The sequence below is a fragment of the Eucalyptus grandis genome, chromosome 2 (assembly GCF_016545825.1).
Source record: "Eucalyptus grandis isolate ANBG69807.140 chromosome 2, ASM1654582v1, whole genome shotgun sequence".
NCBI lineage: Eukaryota > Viridiplantae > Streptophyta > Magnoliopsida > Myrtales > Myrtaceae > Eucalyptus > Eucalyptus grandis.
In genome coordinates this window covers 4,703,004-4,723,573 of record NC_052613.1, presented here as the reverse complement: position 1 = coordinate 4,723,573, position 20,570 = coordinate 4,703,004, and the positions used below count along the sequence as shown (strand labels likewise).

The 20,570-nt window shown below is 38.7% G+C and overlaps 3 protein-coding genes across 6 annotated transcripts; all 3 read left to right on the top strand.

Moving 5' to 3' along the window:
- The first annotated feature begins 4,724 nt into the window (after positions 1–4,724).
- Positions 4,725–9,917, top strand: LOC104442321 (uncharacterized zinc finger CCHC domain-containing protein At4g19190). The gene is made up of 7 exons (XM_010055705.3): positions 4,725–5,090; positions 5,187–5,249; positions 5,726–5,880; positions 6,000–6,116; positions 8,185–8,386; positions 8,801–8,915; positions 8,995–9,917. The coding sequence occupies exons 1-7, from the start codon at positions 4,857–4,859 to the stop codon at positions 9,489–9,491; spliced, it is 1,383 nt and encodes a 460-aa protein (XP_010054007.1). The 5' UTR covers positions 4,725–4,856; the 3' UTR covers positions 9,492–9,917.
- Positions 9,918–10,094: 177 nt separating this feature from the next.
- On the top strand, positions 10,095–11,921 carry LOC104442322 (upstream activation factor subunit UAF30). Of its 2 annotated transcripts, none has more exons than XM_010055707.3 (2): positions 10,095–10,701; positions 11,572–11,921. In XM_010055707.3, the coding sequence occupies exons 1-2, from the start codon at positions 10,480–10,482 to the stop codon at positions 11,695–11,697; spliced, it is 348 nt and encodes a 115-aa protein (XP_010054009.2). In that variant the 5' UTR covers positions 10,095–10,479; the 3' UTR covers positions 11,698–11,921. The 2 variants fall into 2 exon arrangements, with proteins under 2 accessions (XP_010054009.2, XP_039163352.1); XM_039307418.1 differs by lacking the exon at positions 11,572–11,921 and adding an exon at positions 11,327–11,565.
- A 3,992-nt stretch (positions 11,922–15,913) lies between these two features.
- On the top strand, positions 15,914–18,389 carry LOC104442323 (glycine-rich protein A3). Of its 3 annotated transcripts, none has more exons than XM_010055708.3 (3): positions 15,914–16,045; positions 17,196–17,533; positions 17,914–18,389. In XM_010055708.3, exons 2-3 carry the CDS (start codon positions 17,224–17,226, stop codon positions 18,156–18,158), a joined length of 555 nt encoding a protein of 184 aa, XP_010054010.1. In that variant the 5' UTR covers positions 15,914–16,045; positions 17,196–17,223; the 3' UTR covers positions 18,159–18,389. The 3 variants fall into 3 exon arrangements, with proteins under 3 accessions (XP_010054010.1, XP_010054011.1, XP_039163351.1); XM_010055709.3 differs by lacking the exon at positions 15,914–16,045 and adding an exon at positions 16,052–16,193; XM_039307417.1 differs by lacking the exon at positions 15,914–16,045 and adding an exon at positions 16,095–16,278.
- Positions 18,390–20,570: the final 2,181 nt, after the last annotated feature.

Here is a 20,570-nt window from a genome sequence, read left to right as displayed (position 1 = left end):
GGTTCTGGAACCAAGAAAGAGGGAAGCAAAGGACAATCGCAAATAGTCTCGCCACAAGCAATTGGAGACCCTTTTTCTTTCTTGGGAATAATGATGGGATACCAAGATGGGGCTATTTTTTTCCTCACTAGTCAAAAGGGTATTCCGTGTCGGCAAACTGTAGATCACTCCCCATTAGAATGTTCCGAAGGCTGCAGATTTAACCCGTGCATCACTGTTCATTAAGCGAGCCCATTGCCCTTGGCTCATCACGATGCAAGGGAGAAATCCAAGACCGGCGAAACACAGCCTAGGCTCCTCCTTCACAAATTTAAATCAAAGTTTTCATGAGATCAATTACACACAAAATAATCAAACACGTGATTTCGATTTCCATATCAAGTCTTGGACCATTCGAGCAACCCTCGGTTGATGAGACGGGATTTATGTAATGGATATGTAAAACGATGTGACAAACCGTTGATGGGCATTTGATAATGATATCCATTTGACACCCAATGTTTTAGTGGTGGGGGTTGGTTTTCAGGAGAGAGGAGAGTAAGACAGGGGCAGGAGAGAGAGGAGGCCCACATCGGCGTGGCGTGGGAATGTGGGGGGATTAGTTAGAGCTTGGAGGCCCATGCAAACCAAGATTTGACACCCAAGAAAATCCAATGTCAATTCCTACATCATATCTACTACTACTAAGTATTAGGAGAAGCAGGACTTAGTGCACTTCCACATCGGATAAATCAAAGGACAATAGATCCCTCCAAATAATTTCGAAAGGGACACCATATCTGCGTACTTGCTTTGCTTTTTTTCTTTTTCCCCCCCTCGTCAAGAGGCCGAGGTTTTTCTTTATTTTGCTTTTGTGTTTGCCTAAGAGGATTGAGACCTCTACCTTGGCTTCTTTCTAAAAAATTGTGGCATCCTAACTTCAAGTTCTTATTTGCTAATTTAATGTCTAAAGAGTCTTTGACAATATCGAATATTTGAATTTAAAGATATTGTGGGTTTTGTTGTGCTTTTCAAGGAATCAAATAGACTTTTTTATGGTTGCAAAGGAAATTCATCGTGATTTCAAGTCCTGAATGACACCTTCATTATTCTACAGTATTAAGGTACTCACGCAATGAAACATTTATCACCTGATTATAGTTTCTAACCATCATCACTTATAGAAATTCACGTTAAATGCCTAATAAAATTAATCACTGAGCTTATTGACCAAACTAAGGGTAAGGTCCGTCGCTATAGTAGTAGCACTTTTGTGCCCACATGAGTTTGAATGTATATTACCAAACAACCAGCACACATAAAACAAATTTTAAGTTCATAATTCACTCTTCTTCTTTTTTTGTGATAAATGGTATCCAATAAAAATATGGTATGTAGCCATAATGTAACTCGTTTTCGTTCGTTAATCATAGTGTGATGCAGATGCGTTGCAATTATTTACTATTTTCTTTTTGTGTTTTTATTGATATGCATTTTTCATATAAATATATTGTCATTTTTTTTCCTTCCATTTGGCACCAATTGAGGAATGTGAAGAAGTGAACTATTCCATGTATGATAGTAGGCATGATAAGGTTTAAGAGGGTGCTGAAGAACATATATTTGCCTTTATTGATCTTGGTGAATTATACATAAGAAATGTAAGATGTGATGATGATGATGGGAGACATCAGTCTGCATATAGATGCGTTAGTTAATAATTAGATTTTTTGAATATGAATAGTGAAAATAAATATACACATTTTGAATTTAATGTTGAGGTTGATGTGAAAAATCTTATCTTCTAATTAGAAATGTGCTTTAGTAATGCTAAGGAGTTTAGAGAGACTATTAGAGGCCATGTGACAAAAAATGGGAGAAACGTGAGGTTTGTTAAGAATACACCTAATAAGTTGAAAGCAGTGTCTTCTAAGGGTTGTGATTGGCTTATGTATACTTTCAAAGTGCGAAGGAAGCATACTTTACAAGTCAAAACCTTCAATTACATACATACATGTAATAGAGCTCTAAATGGCACTAAATGGCTAGCAATCAATTATTGTGAGAGGTTGAGAAACAATTTTGCATAACCAGGTCCTTCAATTAAAGAAAGAAAAGCAGTGGAGCCTAAGACTTCTTTGAAATTGTTGAGGATAATGGTTTATAGAGTTAGGGCAATGACAATGCATATGACCACAATGATTGAGGAGGAGCAATTTTGAATTGATAGGAGCTATTGCCAAGTCTTGATGTCAACTTAGGATCCACATGTATAATCAAGACCAAGTGATATCTAGACTAATTCAAGTTTAGGGAGTTGGCATTTGTTTGGATGCGGCAAGGAGTGGTTTTGTAGAAGGATGTAGGTGTTTTGTGGGATTTGATGATTGCCAATTGTCATCATGCTAGAAAGGTATACTTCTAGCAGCGATAGGCATACATGGCAACAATCGGATATTCACTTTGCATTGACAGTTGTTGGACAAGAGACATACACGAAATGACATTGGTTATTAGTTTGATTACATATAGGGATTATGGACCCTGAAAAATCAAATTGGAAGACTTTCATATATGACAAACAAAAGAGATTGGTGCAAACACTCGCAATTCTAATGCTTGAAGTAAAACATAGATTTTGCTTAAAGCATCATTATGAAAACTTCAAACAGTATCACAAAAGAGTAAAACTTAAAAAAACTTCTTTGGAAGGGTGCCATGAAAACTAGGGTATGTGATTTTGTCTTGGCAATAGAAGAGTTGAAGGCAATAGACGCCAAAGCTCATGATTGATTGTCCTAGAGGCCTCAAGTGCAATGGACCAAGTTCTACTTCATGACAAGCTAAAAATGTGACATTTCCTCGAATAACAGGCATGAAAATTACAATAAAAGGATCATTGACGGTAGGGACAAATCTATCATCACAATGCTCAAAGTTATAAGAGTACAACTCATGAAGACAATTCATAAGGGAAGGGATGGGATGGCTAAGTACATTGGTATGATTTATCCTAATATCTAGAAAAAAAAATTATATCTTTAAAAACAGTTTGTAGCATCTTGGATTCCTACTTGGAAAGGGGAGGATGAATTTGATTTGAGTGGACCATATGAAGACAAGGGGGTTGTTATTGTTAGACATAGATCCTGTAACTATAGAAGATGGGATATCAGCGGAATCCTATGTTGTCATGCTATGGTGGCTCTTATATATAGTAGGGAAAAGCCTGAGGATGGATTCATACAAGTTTCAGTAAGGAAACATACATGCAAAATTATAGGCATGTTGTGCATGTTGAGATTCTAAGGACGACTTGCTAGAGAGATACTGCTCTCATCAAATGTGCCCACGCAAGTTAGCCGAAAGAAGAAACGAAGAAGAAAGTCAATAAATGAAACAATTGATAAGAAATTGAAGACAAGAAAGAAGAAAATTGTGCACTGGCTTGTGGGAACAAAGTTGAAGAAACATGATTTTACAATCGCTTGTGGGAAATTGGTGGGTTAGGCCATAACAAGTATCATTGCAACAATCAATGACATTGGCAACGGCAGTAGTGGCGGTGGTATCAACATCCTTAGCCTTTGTAGCTTATGCATCGGCCCAATGGTTAGAAGATGCAATGGAAATTGAAATCACAACTTGAGACAGTTGAACTACTTGCTTCATTTTCTGATAACATTTCTAAAAGAAAAAGGTTATCGGAAGAAAATGCCCCTTGGTTATATTAAGATTTGATTGGTCGATATTCTTGAGGTATTATTTAAGACGAAATTTGTTATTTTAGATTCTTATTTGAGATTGTGTTTATCACTTCAAGCATTTATTTGAGACGAAGTTCATTTGGACTTCTCTTTTGAGAAAATACCTCCCTTTGAAATTTTCCTTGATATATATTATCCAGTCTAATACCATAAAAATTCCAACTTTAGATTTTGTCCCAACTTTACCTTCTATTTTTTAAAAAGCCTATAACTTTAGGTTCAATCATAATTCCTACCATAAACTTTTTTGTTATCCCATAGAAAATCCTCAACTTTATGTCCCATCCCAATTCTATCCTAATGTCCTATGAGAAACCCTCACCTTTGGGTCTTGTCCAATTTTACCATCTAATTACAATTTTACCCAAAAATTTTATAGTCTTATAAAAAACCACAAACTTTTACTTGTATCACAAATATGTCCCCATTAACCCTTCATCCAAAATTTCCCGTTGACAATCGAGAAATAAAAAAATCCCTATCATGAACGGTTTGTGCATCCCAAGTACGAGCTCTTCAACTACGAGAGATGGAACATTCCTAAGCGAGAAAAATCGAAAATTGAGTGCAAAAGGGCAATTTTGGCAAAAGGTTAATAGATCACTTAAGTGTCTATGGTAAAAAAAATTTAATTAGAGAAATTACATGGCTTTTATAATTAAAAATTTACGTGAGGTAGCATTTTTTTGGTATTGAAGTGATGACACTTTAACAATAATTAGTATTGAATTGATTGCTTTTTAATCAATTATACAATATTGTTTAGGAGTTATATACTAAATAAACACGTTAGAGCTATGTAGGATTGAAAAATTAATACCCAGATTAGAGGTTTTTTTTTTTTTTTTTTTTGGTCTGACCCAGATTAGAGTTGGCTTGCTTTTTTTTTTAAAGAAAAACTTTTGAAAGCGGGTCGATAATTTTTGACGATTTTAGTGTCCCTCTCCCGCTATATTATCATCAACGTATTTGCGGGTCGGTGCGGACTAGGGAACCGTTCTGAAAGCGGGTTGGCCCGACTGGATCGGACGGAAAGCGTATCGATTGACCGTCCGGCAGCTCGCTAACGTCCCGATCGTGGTGGAGACGAGGGGAAGGGGGACGCCGAAGATGGAAGGAGAAGAAGGGGAGGGGCTGCGGCTGAGCAAGAGGTTCTCCGACAAAGCGATCGCCGGCGGAGGAGGGGAAGTGGACTACAAGACCAAGGCCGGCACGGCGTGGAGCCACTCCTACCTCAACCAGAAGCCCTGGCACCCCCTCTCCTACCCTAACCAGCGCCGCAAGTGGATCGCCGAGCAGCTCCACGCCGAGCGCGACCGCCGCGCCGACGAAGTCGCTCGCGAGGTCTCCCACCCTCCCTGTTCGCCTCGTGCTTTTCCGATTTGGTTTCCGTGTGATTTTGATCGATTGGTTGGTTGGTTGGTTGGTTTGGTTCTGCAGTATGCTCAAGAGCAGGACTTCTTTCGCCAGACTGCTCTCATCTCCAAGAAGGAGAAGGAGAAGGTACGGTTTTGGCTCTTTTCGCTTCGTGTTATTTTGTGATGGCTTCCAATTCCCATTGCTGTCCTGTTATCGCTGCTGTAGATTGTCGCGACACTATGTGGCTCCGGTTTTTTAGGCTTGTTCTGTTGCACGAGCTGTGTTTTCTTCTATCCTTTGGGCACACCTTTAGTGTCCCAAATCCCGTTGAAATTGGGGGTTTCACCTTGGTCTTGATTGGGTTTCCTGAAGGGGCTGAAAGGGATTTTATTGACACTTCAGAGACATGAATGTAGCAATGCCAGCCATCCATTACTTCCTAGGGACACTTGACAGACAGTGAGAACGACACCTGCTTTGCAATGTCTGCTGGCCAATATTTAATGAGATGGTTACCATAATGCTAATTTTATCTTGATGAAGATTAGAAATGCGTGACCTTATTCATATCCTGCTGTTTTCGGGGTCTAAAATTATCTTCTTCTTTTTAAATAACGTAGGTGGAGGTTATGAAGGCTGTTAGCTTCATGTATGTTAGACCACCAGGTTTCAATCCCGAAAGCGCCAAAGCTGCAGAAATTGAGGATGAGCGGAAGAGGCAGGCACAGAGTAACCCGAATCAGGACTCAGTCATCAGTGGAGCATCCAGTTCAATGTACTAACTACAAAGCATTCGCATACTCTTCTTGGCAACTCCTTTTTGTTTTTGTTACTGGTGAGGACCAGCACATGCCTTTATTATGTTTGTTACCAGTTCCATTTTATGACTGGCAGGCCTCCTGAGCAAAGAGATCACCCTGCTGAAGAAAAGAAAAAACCCAGGCCAAAAGATGTTTTTGGGCGTCCATTGCCAACAGAAGCAGAGTTTGAGATCCTTAAAAATGCTCCACGGTACCTTTTGATGCTTGCTTTATTTCGGCCCAATTGGAATGTCTTGCCATGATAGTAGGGTAGCAAGTTTCCTGAAGGGAGTGTCTTCTTTTTCCATTTGATGGCACTGCTTTGGGTAATGATTTTGCACATTTGTATATCGTTCTTCATAATAGGACTCTTACCCCATGTTTGGTGCTAGAATGCTGAATTGACCTGGTTCATATGGTTTTTTGTAGTCTTTGCAATGGTCAGGTCAAAGTGTTGCTGAACTTAGCATGTTGTATTCACTAATTCTAAGATTTTAACAAAATTGGTTTAGATGATTTGTAATCATGTTCATGCTGTACTTCCTGATGGTAAATTGTTGAGAAAAATGGTTAAATATACATGATCCTCAAACTTCAGGTTAAGGGTGTGAATCTTGGCACTTCCTCGTGTATGTCATTTACTGTAATTACTTTCACATCATTTGTGTGTTGTGTAAGGTTTGGCTTCCAGCCAAGGGTGAATAATAGATCAAATGTGCGATATGCATTGTGGGTCAGCTTTCCAGTAGTGTTAAAAAAATCGTTGGATACACAATCTGAATCACACAATTCGGTTCTGTTCAACCTTCAATCAATTCATCCTGTACTCATGAATCATCAGAGTGCATGAATTTTAAGCGAACTGCACAACCCTATACAGATCATACAATACTTTATGGTTTAGGAGAAAAACGACGCTTTGCCCCATTGTGCTTTTTAATAGAGGTTGGGCTCAAAAGTATTGGGTTCTAAAGAGAAAAAATGAGCTGAAAATTGAAAAAAGCAGCTATAAGGAAAATGGGGAAAAAAATGTGGAAACATGCCAGCAGACCTTGGTTCTCTCAGGCCTCAGGCTAGCAAAGGAACTTGTAGAGCTGCTACACTGCTTGTTGTCGGCTCCTGACCAACCATCACTGGGTCACACACCAGCTGTTGCCACCTCTGGCAACAACACCGGCCTTCCCAAGCTTCTGACCCTTCATTGAGCTTGTGCAAATCGCATGCCTCGGACAACAGTCACACTTGAGTATTTAAGATTAGTCTCGCCTTTTTAGCTGGCTTCAACAGACCAAAATGGAGTTTTTCTATTTTTGCGTGTGTTGATTTTTAGGTTTCTTTTGAGTGTTTTAGGACTTTTTCATTTTGCCTCTGCAACCTTCAGAAGTTAGAAGCTAGAATGGGTATAGAGCAATGTCAGTTTTAGGTATAATTCTCTCAACAATATTGATTAAAATGCTTGTATGCGTTTTTTGGCCATTAATGGCTTGTTTTAGTATGAAATGCTTATTTGCTGGAGTTTTTTACAATTTTTTACTGAACATTATGATTGATGATTCGATTTGATTCATGATTCAGAATATAGGGTTTGCGATTCATGATTTGGATTGCAATTTAACAACACTGTTCCAGAAAGCTGAAGTTTTGAAGGAAAAGAATGGATAATTTACGCTGAACAGACTGGTTGCATTGTCATTTCTAGCCTGATTTTATGTTTCTTTCTCCTTGGAGCTATGCTTGAATGTATATCATCAGCAACTGTTCTTGTGGAGCATATGCATAAAGCTTTCTAATTCCTCAACATGGCGTGGCTCTGCGCCAGTGTTGATTATTGCACAATTCATTTCCCACAGCCATGGAAAGAGTTTCATTTGTCTTAGACATGGACTTCTTCCACAGTTGGAGCTTTTGAAGTAAGCTGATCTCCTCAGTTTAAGCTGAGATCTTAATGCCTCTTGGAATACTAGTAAGAAATTCATTATAACCAAATGAAGGTTCTTCAGTATCTGAGACTGAGTCTTACACCTCTCACGCGAGATCTCATATTATATAGGTTATAGGTGCACAGGAGGATCCATGTTTCTGACTCTAATTAGTAGGTGGAGGCCTGGATGTGTCATTATTGATTTTACTTAATTTGCAAGTTTGATGTCAAGTACTCTGAGCTTTATCTTCTATAGCATGTTATGCTGTGATTATTCTTGCATTTATTCATGCAAAAAAAGTTAATTTTTTTCTGGACTAGTTTCATATGCATATTGATTTACAATTGTATTTTACAGGATGGAAACGGGTGCTCCTGCAAGGGTGAAGCCATTTGGGATTGAAATACGAAACGTTAAATGTTTGAGATGTGGGACTTTTGGTCACCAAAGTGGTGATCGTGAATGTCCATTGAAGGATGCCATAATGCCAAATGAAGAGAGTCGACTAAAAAGAGATGATCCGTTGACTGCCATCCTGGCCCACACAGATCCAACCGAGGTTAGGATAAACTTTATAGGTTGTGTTGGCATTCTCCGAAATTTGTGGTCTATTTCGTTTATTGATTATCAGCTTTGCAGTTCTCATCTTTCCAGGAATATTGTCACACTTATCAATATTGTGAGATGCTTTTGCTTCTGCTTCATATATCTTTTTCTGGCCCTTCCTACTAGCCGGACTAATATTCTGTAAAATAATCTCTAATTTCAGTGAAATATGGTTATTAAATCATCTTAAATAATCTCAGTTTTTGGCCTGTCATCGTGAATTTTTTTTTTCTTTTCTAGCTGATGAAATGCCTTTGTTATTTGAATTTGAGTATTCATGGTTTCTGTGCACATGCTCTACCTTCACTGTATATGGCGCGGGTTATGTTTTTTTTCTTATGAATAATATCATTCTTTGGCTTTGCAGCCTCTGAAATGGGAACTGAAACAGAAACCTGGTATGAGCCCCCCACGTGGAGGTTTTAATCTGGATGATCCAAACCAGCAAATAGTTGCTGAGGACATTTTCGACGAGTATGGAGGTACAAATTTCCCACCAGCAAAACAGTGATAGACTGTAATGTAATGTCATGCTAATTGTGGTCATCTTCAAATGGATAGGTTTTCTTGGCACCAATAATATTCCGGATCTGCTGACCAACTTTCCTGCAAGCAAACCAAAGAAACAAAAATCCTCAAAGAGGCGAAGGCACAAAAGGCAGTCATCTCCTGATAGTAGAGAGGACTTTGATGAAGATGGATCCTCTTCATCTTCTGATTATGAGGAGAGAAGGTCCAAGAAGGAAAAGAAGAAGCATAAAAAGAAGCACAATCACTCTGAATCAAGTTCTTCTGATAATTCAGAAGCTGATAAGAAGCATCGCAAAAGGAGCAGGCACAAGCATCAATATTCGTCTGAGGATTCCGATATTGATAGGCATCACAGAGGTAAAAGGAGCAAAAAGAAGCAGTCGCGCTCAAGGGATTCTGAAAATAAAGAAGTTGATAAACGCCATAGACATGAAAGGAGCAGGCGGGCGCGGGACCACTCTCCTTCATATTCGTCTGGGGATTTTGATTCTGTTAGCCGCCAGAGAAGTAGACACCGTCGCCATTAGTGCAGTCACTCTCTGAACTCAGAACACTTGACAGTCAAATTTCATGAGGGTCAACTGCTTCCCAAGGGACGACTGGGTGTGAGACAAGACACTAGTCGGGAAGCCTTGTGGTTTATTGATGAAGTAAGGAAATGCGAAGTCAGTACTCTTGTATGATGAATAGCTGCTTCCAAACAAGGGCCTTTCAAAGCTGACCGGCTTGTGGTTTCTGCGCGACGTGGGCTTTTGAGCAAATAGGGCGAGTTGTATCGCTGCCATCTTACTATGTATTCGATTCGCTTTACCCATTTAGAAGTCTTCTTGTAGTGATCATTCTGTGAGAAAGGAAGTCTCCATCTAGGCTCTGTTGTAGTTGAAGAAATGCGAAGGAGGTCTATGGAAACTTTGTTAGAAATGTGAGATGAAGTTTTACCATCCTTGATTACGGGATTCTTTGTGGAAGTGAAAAATCGATTCCGTTATGCTTCCCAACATTTTTAGGACTAGAAAGCCTTGCAGAAATTGTTCGAAGTTTAGACTGTCAAACCAAATTGATCGAAATTGTCGACACTGTTCTTCTTGACGAGCTTGCTGTCCAGTTTGGTTTATTGACAATTTTCATATTGAAAGAAGATTTTGTTAATTGAGTTCTGTAGACACTAATTAAGTTAAATCAAATTAATTCCACACTTTGAGATGCTTTGGAAATCGAAGAACACGTTTTGAGGAAGCTAATTACTTCAAATACAAAATTTAAAGCATATTTGATCAGATTATCTAGTGACCTAAGCCAGGGCTACTATTTAACATTCTCAATTAAAAAAATTAGTCTTCGATTTTTGATCATGCATTAAAAATTGTAATATTTTCTTAATTAGTGACTAACAAGGAGGCAAGCATTCCAAATCACCTCGATTGGGACCGGGAGATATAGGCTTGATTGCAAATCGCACGGTCGGGTTGGAAACCGAAGAAAGAAGCTCGGAGCGCTATCCAAAGCAGAGCAAACATGGCGGTCGCGAGGATGTTGGCGTCGGCGGCGAAGGGGGGCGGCGCCAAATTCCGTCCCGCCGCCGGGGGATTGGCACAGGCCAAAGCTCTGTCGAAAGGGAAGGAAGCGGAGCAAGCATCGGCTTCCTCGGAGCTGGGCAAGTTCATGGGCATCCCCGAGGTTTCTCGGTCCGAAACTGCCGTCTTGGTCTCCAGGTTCATTAAGCTCCACACTCGCCAGGTCCTCTCTCTCTCTCTCTCTCTCTCTCTCTCTCGGTAGTTAATTGGGTCCGATGATCATTAAGCACTCCAGGTGTTCGATGAATTAACTTTGAGAATGTGAGGAACGTAGATACAGAAAGGAATTGTTGAGAAAGAAGGAAAAAAGGGATTTCTTTTTGTTGGCCATTAGAAAGAAACTATTCTATTGATTGAAATGTTACACCGAGCGGTCCGTGATAATCATGTGATGCTTGTGCTGAATCTTGATCGGTCTTGTGAAACGAAGCCAGATTTGCCACCTTGGAGCTGAAACGGTGGTTCTTAGCCAGAGGATATCGTCAATGTATTTGTGAAGTCCTAGATTGATGGTTTTTTGTGTAAGTCCTAGGCTGGTGGTTTTAAGCATTAGAGACTAAGAATTTGGTACCTTTATATATGTTTTTTGTTGGGATTCATTGAATTTCTCGGGATAGCGATGGGGTTGCTTTGGTTGTCTCATTTGTGTGGTGCACTAGTTTCATTGGATCATCATGTCCTTGAGACTTTTCCTGTGCATAAAAATCGTATCAAGCTAAAACCTCAGAGTAACTTCAGTTCTGTCGAAATGGATTTTATACTTCACTTATGAGGGACTCCTTGTGCAGACCGTAGTGTTGTGAGTACCAAGCAAGTTTTCTGCCTCAGATGTCGCGATGATACGTCACCCTGACACCTGACAAGTGCTTGGAACTACATTAGTGTCACCATATACTCTACACTCTCCTTCACATGATCATAATAGTGATGAGTCTATATACCTACACTACCTCTTCGGCTTACCTTCCATTCTGGTCCCTTAGATTTTTGGAGTTCTTATTTATTCAGCTTGACGCTGTCCTGTTACCTGCAGAATCCTGGAATCAAGAAGGACGTTCTTTGCGAAGAGAAGTTAAAGAGCATCTTGGAAGGGAAAGACAGGGTGGGTATCTCGGAGATTGTTAAACTGCTATCGTCGCAACCGGTCAGAGCGCAATGATTGCTTCCTTGGCCTGGTTAGATGGTTCCAAGTAGATGTCTGGTCATTGTGATTATTTCTTTGTAGACAGCTTAAGATACGAAAAGGGGGTTGAATTGCATCTTTTCTGGGGGTTATACGGCTTCATTTACTAGCTAATTGCTAATCTAAGCATTTTGAGTTCGGTTGCTTTAGTCATGGCAATACTGATATTCATTTGCTAAGCCTGATTCCATCTTCTGTCACAAGAATACTTGCTGCTGCTGCTTATTTTTCTTGCGGAAGGGGTGAGAACTCGAGCATCCAAAATCAGGAGACATCCATGAAATATGAAGGCTGTTTGAGGTGATGGGTTGACTTTATCAATGGATCGGCAATGGCGATGCTTTAAACCTTTGTAAACACGTCGTAAGAGGGGTAAGATAGAATTGGCATTACTGTCGCTTTATTGGTTCCTGTTATCAAATGATCTGGACAGGAAATGGTGATTACTTTTTTGTCTGAAAAAAAGGACGATTGTTTTGTTCCGCGTGAATTTTTATTTTTTTTTTATGCTGATAAATTCTGGAAGAAATTGGTAAGTGTTTCCAAACAATTTGGTAGAAAAAATTACTGGTCACTTAATTTCGTGATAATTTTTTGTAACTTATGCTTTTATGGAATTACAAACATTTTCAGATACTATGTTTCTTATTAAACTTTTACCTACTTTTATTTGTTTTTCTTAGCAACGCCATAGATATATAACTTTTTCCAATCAAAATTACCCATTTTTTGTGAATTATCGATTCTTATTTTCGTTACTTGGCAACTCATATTGTTTTTTTTTTTTAACTTGTCAAATATTTGTTATGTTTTCCAAGTTTTTCTGTCTTTCTTACATGCACCTCGAAGTCATCAACTCTTATATGAATTTACGAATCTTTACTTATATGACTTACAATCGCATTAGATTATCAACTCATTTTAGCTTAGTTGCTTATAAAAATTTAATTTTTTTGGAAAATTTATTATTATTTTACTGGCTTTTATTTGTCTTTCTTAGTGACATAGTATATTTGCCAACTCTTTGTAGAAATTAGGGAATAAATAGTAGAAATGCCATAATTTTCATATGGTATTTTCAGTACCGAAATTATTCAAACAATCACTTAATTGTTACATTGATGAATTGCCTCTGAAGACATAATCCGGCATAATTCGACAAAGAGTCCTCCGTGGCTCTTTTTGGAAAAATTGAAATCCAATGTCGACAAAGGACAATATGTGGCACTTCTGACTAATTCGAGTTCATTTGAGGTGAATTGCAAACTTGAACAATAGGGGATAACTATCGCTTTGTATCCCTTCCCTTTGGGTGCGTTTGGTTCAATTTTTGGGGAAAATCTTTGAAAACAAAATGCAAAGGCCCTTTAACCTAAAAGGGTTTGGTAAAATACAAAAAAATTTTTGGTAATATGTAATTGAAAAGTGTATTGGGAAGCAGCTTTGATGAAGTATTGTTTGGTAAATAGATGTTCGGAAAGTCTTTTGTTTTGACTAATTTAAGTTTTTAAACTATAATTTTTTTAAAATTGAAAAAAAAAACGATTGTAACTATTATATTTTCACGTTGAGAGTAATGTACAAGAGACATATTAACCAATTTATAAATAAAAAATCATGTTAAAGTGGTTCTTTCTAAATTAAAGAGAGAATAATTTCATTATAATAAACTTAGTCACATATGTTTCAAGGAAAGAAATATGTTGTACTTAAATATTTAAAACCTCCTTAATTATTTCTTAATTCAAGACTATTTGATCACATAAATGTGTCATATCAAGGTATGCATTATCATTTGAAGTGTTCACACCCTCATTTAAAGTATCATGTTCAACTGAATATCTATAATTGAGATTCAAATTTGCTCTTTCAAAATCCATATTGGTCACAACATCTTTTGTATATAATTTTGCAAAGTCATTAACGTTATGACAATTTGCACTTGCTTTTTATATAGATGACTTATCATATTAATTAGAATCTTCCACTTCTTTTTTAATATGCCAATGGCATTTAGTAGTGAGGAATAACATTAAAATTGACTGCCAAACACGACTATAGTAAAATAACACAACATGTACAACAGAGAAACATTTTCTACCTGGGGTGGAATTGACAAGATGTCCAATTTTTTAACCTGTAAAGGCTTTGACCTGAATGTAGCTTGCAATCGTGTGCCCTACGTTGTGTGGCTTGTGCCTACACGACTTGAAAATTTTCAGAGAAAGCAGGGGTTGAGATTTCTGAGAATCTGCAACGTGCGGTTGTTTGTTCCTGCAAGATAAAGTGAATATCTCCCCCTTTTATTTTTCTTTCAAGTGGGAAACTCCCAAAAGTCAACAATATTTATCTATTCAAACATTCTCATTCTTTTTCACATTAAGAACTTAATTTGAAGAGGGCTTCTTGAGGAAGGTTTGATTTTGACTGTGTCCCAATTGATGCATTGACCACTTTAATCTTTCTTTTTTGAGTTCTTTCATATGCGTCAAAGGTGGTAGGCACCCTTTGAGCTCTCCATACTATAAGACAAATTCAAAGATTGATTTTAGGGTCAAATTCCCATCTGTACATCTTATGGAATCTTCTATATATTATAGGGGTAAGTTTCACTAAAGTAAGAGAAAATTGTCACAAAAATTGCGATTAAATCCTAAAAATATTCAGTTTGGACAATTAAATCGTTGAACTTATTAGATTTGTAAAATTTGTTCACTTTATGCAATTAAATGCATTCGTTAACTCCATCCAATTTCAGTGACGAAATATATAAACATACCCATTTTAATGTTTTAATTATTTATTTATGACATACAACATTGACCAAAAAATATCGCTTGGAAGTTTCTCATGGTGGCCGGGGTTGCTTGACCCGGGTGGCATCCTCTCCCCACCTTTGCTAACCACGAGCAAGGCCCCGTAGCATCCTCCGCAAGTAGGCGAAGGCCTGCAAGCTCTATTGAAAGACCAACAATGTGTAATCCATTGAAAGATCAATGATTTGTCTCTCTTGTGGTTTTATTTTTCTTGGGATAACTTTGCCTTATTATTATTATTATTATTTTTGGATTTTTGCTGACATGGCATCCCTTTGGTGCTAAATTAGCACCACATAGTGATTACAAAAAGTCACATTGATTTTTTCCGTCTAAAATTGAATGGAACTAACAAAAGTACTTGATTACCACAAATTCGATAAGTATTCGAATTGGATTTGCTTTTTGTTTCTTTTCTTCTTTTTTTTTCGGTCTGTTCGAACTTAATTTCACAAATTGGAATTTTTTTAGAATATGATTGTATTTTTATAATGAGTTTAAGGACTATAATTGCAATTATTCTGATGACCAATACTCTACTTATATAATACTAACTAGAAACAAGGGACAAGTGCATTGGAAGTCCTAAAATTTGTCATGAAAATGCAATTAAATTCTAAAACTTGTCACAAAGTATAATTAAGTCCTAAAACTTTCAAAAAGTGTAATCAAATCCTAAAACTTATTAAAGTGATTTAATCTAAGTCTTTTCATTGGTTGCATTTTTTGAAAGTTTTAGGATTCGGTTGCACTTTTGAAATAAGTTTTAGAACTTAATTGAATTTTTTGAAAGTATTAAAACTTGATTGAATTTTTGTGACGAGTTTAAGAACTTAATTATATTTTTTTGAAAGTTTTAGGACTCAATTGCATTTTTATGATAAGTTTTAGGAGTTATACTGCATTTATTCCTAGAAACAAAGTGAATATCCAAAGGCAAAAAACATAACGACTGAGGCCGTTCCTCGATTCTCTTTCGTTATCCAACTCAAATTTCAAGATTCTTTTATGATATGATTCTTAAAAGGAGAAAATCTTTAAATATTCGCTTTTTGGTTGACGTAATTATTTGTACCACTTTTTATCGCATGCGACATGGGTACGTTTTCTCAACGAAATCGCCATTTAACATTTATGACCGTTCGCATTTTTGCATTTTGTTGCGCCACAGCACTAAAGAAGGAAAACGAAGATCTGTCACCCCCAATATGGGGAGCGAATCTCGGGAATGATTAATTAAATTAACGGTCAAACCAATTTCTTAAGCGCTAAGATCTTCCGTTTCGGCGAAACCCGACCGTCCACGTGGCGTGACACGTGGCCAGGTCCAAGCGAGAACGCTCGGAGACGCGTCGTTTGCGCGTATGGTTCCGGACCGGACGCGTCATGCCGCGGGCCCCAGAAAAGGAATAAACTATAAATATCATATATCGCCCGCTGTATTTCAATCTCCTCTGTCCTCATCTCTATTATCATCCTCGCCATCGTGATTACGCCAATTCCAACAGGTACGAACCGAGGGTGAAAAAAAGTCTCCTTTCTCTGTTCATGGCGTCCTCGGGTTCTTTTGGTTATCTGGGTCGTTTTCCTTTTTTTGTGGATGTGATTGCTTTTTGGGCTCTTTTGGGGGGAGGTTCTGCGTCGCCAGCCGCTTCGGTCGGTGCCTCTCCGGGCGGTGTTTTGAGCGGAAATTCTGCGTCTTGTTGTGGTTTCCACGGTTGATCGCGCGATCGGCGATCGGGTAGAGAGTGGTTGGGATTTGAGAGATTCTTGCATGTTTGAGTCGGTCACCCCGTTTTAGCGATGGGATTTGTGAAAAAGGACGCGTCTTTGGGCTCACTTTGCGGATCTTGGAGATTAGGTCCGTGGCTGGACAGAGAGAGATCTGATCTGATCTGATCTGCCCTGTATGAGGGGCATTCCGCATTCCTTGAGTTTATTTAGGTGCATGACAAAGGGATGTTGGGTAGCGTAATGGAGTTGACCTGGTGTGGTGGCGAATGCTTGTTATGTGATTTCGGGTTTTCTTTTCGACTGGTTGGAGTTTCGCATATCATTGCGGTTATCGACTGAGTCCAGTTTTAATGGACTTGTGATATTGTTCTTACGAATTGGGGAGTGAGAGGACGGGTGTTTTACATGAGAATGTCTGGGACGTTGTTTTATGAAAAGGGGCCGGTGATTGAGGTAGATTTTCCGATCCGTGAAAGAGAGGCTAGCTGTGTGAAGTTCTCTCTTTTTTGAGTATCGATCGTGCTGGGATAGGTTAGCCTTTGTCGACGAGCTGTTCTGAGTTTTTGGGTCAGCATATTATTTGGTTGATTTACTTCATATGATTCTAGCTTAATTTTTCGATGAAGTTGTGTCTGGCTGATCACATGATGATATGCACTGACCATATTGTGGATGTTGTCGTGGGTCATTGATTTTAGTAGCATTGATCAGTACTCAGCTTTTGTGGATGGCCCAGCTATTTAATTGTTTCATATTATATCTCGTCTGCTTTATCTTTTAATCTGTATTAGTGCTAAAGTAATCTATTGGGGGATTTCGATTGTTAAACTGCCAATAGTTTGCCAATGTTCTGCTTGGGTGATATTTTTCGTGTTTGTAATTTCTACTTTCTCTTAAGAGATTATGTTTTTTCTCTCCTGGCAGTGAAGCAAACCTTGTTTTTTCTTAAACAATGGGAGGCGGAAAGGACAAGCACGAAGAATCTGACAAAGGGCTGTTCAGCCACCTAGGGCATGGGCATGGATATCCTCCTGGTCAGTACCCCCCTCCACCCGGCGCATATCCTCCTCAAGGTTATCCTCCTCAAGGATATCCTCCCCAAGGAGGTTATCCACCCCAAGGAGGTTATCCGCCGCAAGGAGGTTATCCACAGCAAGGATATCCCCCACAAGGATATCCCCAGCAAGGTTATCCGCCCTCAGGATATCCCCCGCAAGGATATCCCCCTGCAGGACATTCTGGCCATTCCGCTGGCCATTCAGGTATAGTTTTTATCTTACTCGGTTACTTCTCATATTTGCTAAACCACAGTAATGCTTGCTTTCTCAGTTTGACATGTTTATGTCGTCATATATGTTTCTAGCCTTGGGTTTTCTGCTTATTGGAGCACTTTTACAGTAGCGACACTTTCTAGATTAACCTGAAATCGATATTGGATGGCCCTTGAGAGTTTGCTGCTAATTGGAATAGCTTGACTTGTTCATTTGGTAGCTCTAGGTGTACAACAATATTTCATATCGATGTCCCGTTTGATTCTTCGGGTCTTGAAGTTGTGAGTTTGATCGGAGTAGAAACATTAATGTTTGGCGATGCATGGAGATAGTCAATATAATGTGGTTTCTCTCATCTCATTTTAATGTAGGGCACGGAGGTATGGGGGCTCTTTTAGCTGGAGGAGCTGCTGCTGCTGCAGCCGCTTACGGTGCCCACCAGCTGGGATCTCATGGCGCTCATGGTGCTCATGTTTCGCATGGCGCCCCCTACGGCGGGTTCGGCTATGGCCATGGCCATGGCCATGGGAAGTTCAAGCATGGGAAATTTGGCAAGCACGGCAAGCATGGCAAGCACGGGATGTTTGGAGGGGGGAAGTTCAAGAAGTGGAAGTGATTAGCCGTGTGATGAAGTTGAAAGTGAATGTCGTCCTCCAATCTTATGCTTAACTGATGTCGACGGTGGTATCTTTGAATAAACTATGCATTTCAGACATGGATAGTAATCTTTACGTTGGATGTTTAGACGTTTTTTCTTTTACCTTATCGTACTTGACCTGTACATGTACCCATTCTTTTTCTAACGAGAGCTGGTTGCCTGGCGGTGGATCACGCGGTTCTTCCCGAATGAAGCTGCTTTTCCCCTTTGTTTTATGGCAAATGCTTGCGCGATCGCATCGACTTCACGATCTCTCGAGGAAAGAGAGGCCTTGGTCTTAGTGGGCACGAGAGGTCCAAACTATGGAAACGAGGCCGAGAACACGGCGCATTGTGCGACCGTCTTTGGGAGAATGGGGGTCGCGGGATTGCACTCCCTATTGAGAGTACATTCCGATCGTTCTTTTCAACGAAAGCGTGCTAGGACTTGCTTCCCACGGATTCGAAAGGGAGATTCTTAGGGGGTGCGAATCTTTCGATAGTGCTTGTCGTGGTCGTCCTGCTGGATCAATAATCAACGAATGTGGATGTGACCTCTAGCTCCCACAATGGATATCTATATCGCAGCAACATGGCCCCTATGCGCATATTACAAATTCTAAAAGTTGGAAATAAAAAACATCGGTTAGTCATTGCGGTAGAGAGAAATTCAAACAAACAAAAGCAAAGATAACTAGGAATGGCTGACAGAAGGCGCTGGTATTGCCGTCACCATCCAGCCAATAAAGAGGGTCGAGAGAGATCAGAAAGGATCAATAGAGATCGAGATTGAGGTGATTTCAGGTTTTTTGGTTAATATGTGATGCAATGTAGAAGTCAATCTCAGTCTATGCACCACGTAAAAGTCAGTTCAGAGATAAAATTATAACTCAATTGTCCTAGTTAAGCGATCGAGGTACAAGGAGAAGACAACCAAAGAGTTTTGTCTTGAGATGATTGTGCTCATGTACGAGTTAAAGAAGAGCCGATTGTCTAAGTTCCTCCATTGGCATTTTAGGCTACATCTCAAGAGAGTCTAGGAGAGCCCTGCAAGGTTGGAACACACTATGCTTCAAAGGAGAAAATACAGGTTTCTAAGATCTTTTCCATGAAAGGGCGTTCGCATAAGAGTGGTTTCAAGAACACGAAAGCATTGGAGATGATCCTTTCAATAAAACTCTAGTTATCTGTTGACAGAGCATGGCAATAGACAAAAAACTGCACTTGTTCTTGTTTATTGCAGAGCCCCATGTGATCAAACATACAAGCATATGTCACGGCCCGAAAAGAGTGATCGAGAGCGAATCGATCGGCCCGTGACACATACATCATGATGATATGGTATCGTGTTGTATCAGAAAATGCGCGAGTAGTGTGGATACACATGAAGTATGGATTTTTTACAACATGAAAATGAAGCTGAAAGCAATAGGTTTGATAGTATCCTTTGGCAAACACTTACCCTTAGATATGATTTGTATGCTTTTGATATTGAATCCTTAATATCGAAACACCTACGAAAGGTCAAGACTTCATATTTTACTACGTCCCTCTCTATTTTCGATAGTACCGTGTCTAAAAACTTTATGATTTTAAAAAATAATAAAAATAAATAGTTTTCATTTGCTTGGTAGTTTAAGGAGAGTGATTTCTTTTTTACCAATAGGGAACATGTTCTCTCCCAATCTGAATTTATTGTTTTCAATTTATGAAAAACGTTTTCCATAAGTTGATTGATTTTCCATTATCTATGCATCGGAAAAGTGGGAACTTATTTCCTGCAAATAGTTTTTATTTAAAAAAAAAAAACAAATGGATCTTATGCCACTGTTCGCATTACAATGTCAAGAGATGGCATTGGATAAAAAGAGAAAGTACGTGATGGATTTTATATTTCTTATTCTACGATTTAACAATAAACTTTAAGATTTTTGCTTTTCAAATTATAATGGGTAAAATAAGAGGATGGTCAAAATTTTATCAATTAAGAGTGGTTGAAAAATTGAATAACGAAAATCACATGGAGTTTGGGTCAAACTTTGATTTCAGGTAGCTTTAGGAAATGAACTTTGAATGGTCCTACTCCTAAGGATGAAAGGGACTTTATAAAGAAGATCTATTGAAAGTAAATTTACGTGACTCTATTTAATTGCAAGTTAGATGTAGGATTAAAAATTTGGAATAAAAATTTATACTCTATATAACTTTAAACATAACATTATAGTTCTCCACTCAATTGAAAGATTGCAATGGAATTAAAGTTGAAAAAAAAGGAAAGGTAAGTATCCTACTTTACATTACATAGAACTTATCTATACATATAAGTATGAAAAGTATGAAAAGTCTAGTTTGGGAACCTTTAGGCATGATGTAGCAATGGAAAGTCTAGTTT

Coding starts and splice junctions, on each gene's coding strand:
- LOC104442321 (XM_010055705.3), top strand. CDS start 4,857: ATGGAAGGAGAAGAAGGGGAGGGGCTGCGGCTGAGCAAGAGGTTCTCC. Junction 5,250..5,725: donor CCAAGAAGGAGAAGGAGAAG/GTACGGTTTTGG, acceptor TAAATAACGTAG/GTGGAGGTTATGAAGGCTGT. Junction 5,881..5,999: donor AGTGGAGCATCCAGTTCAAT/GTACTAACTACA, acceptor TATGACTGGCAG/GCCTCCTGAGCAAAGAGATC.
- LOC104442322 (XM_010055707.3), top strand. CDS start 10,480: ATGGCGGTCGCGAGGATGTTGGCGTCGGCGGCGAAGGGGGGCGGCGCC. Junction 10,702..11,571: donor TTAAGCTCCACACTCGCCAG/GTCCTCTCTCTC, acceptor TGTTACCTGCAG/AATCCTGGAATCAAGAAGGA.
- LOC104442323 (XM_010055708.3), top strand. CDS start 17,224: ATGGGAGGCGGAAAGGACAAGCACGAAGAATCTGACAAAGGGCTGTTC. Junction 17,534..17,913: donor CCATTCCGCTGGCCATTCAG/GTATAGTTTTTA, acceptor ATTTTAATGTAG/GGCACGGAGGTATGGGGGCT.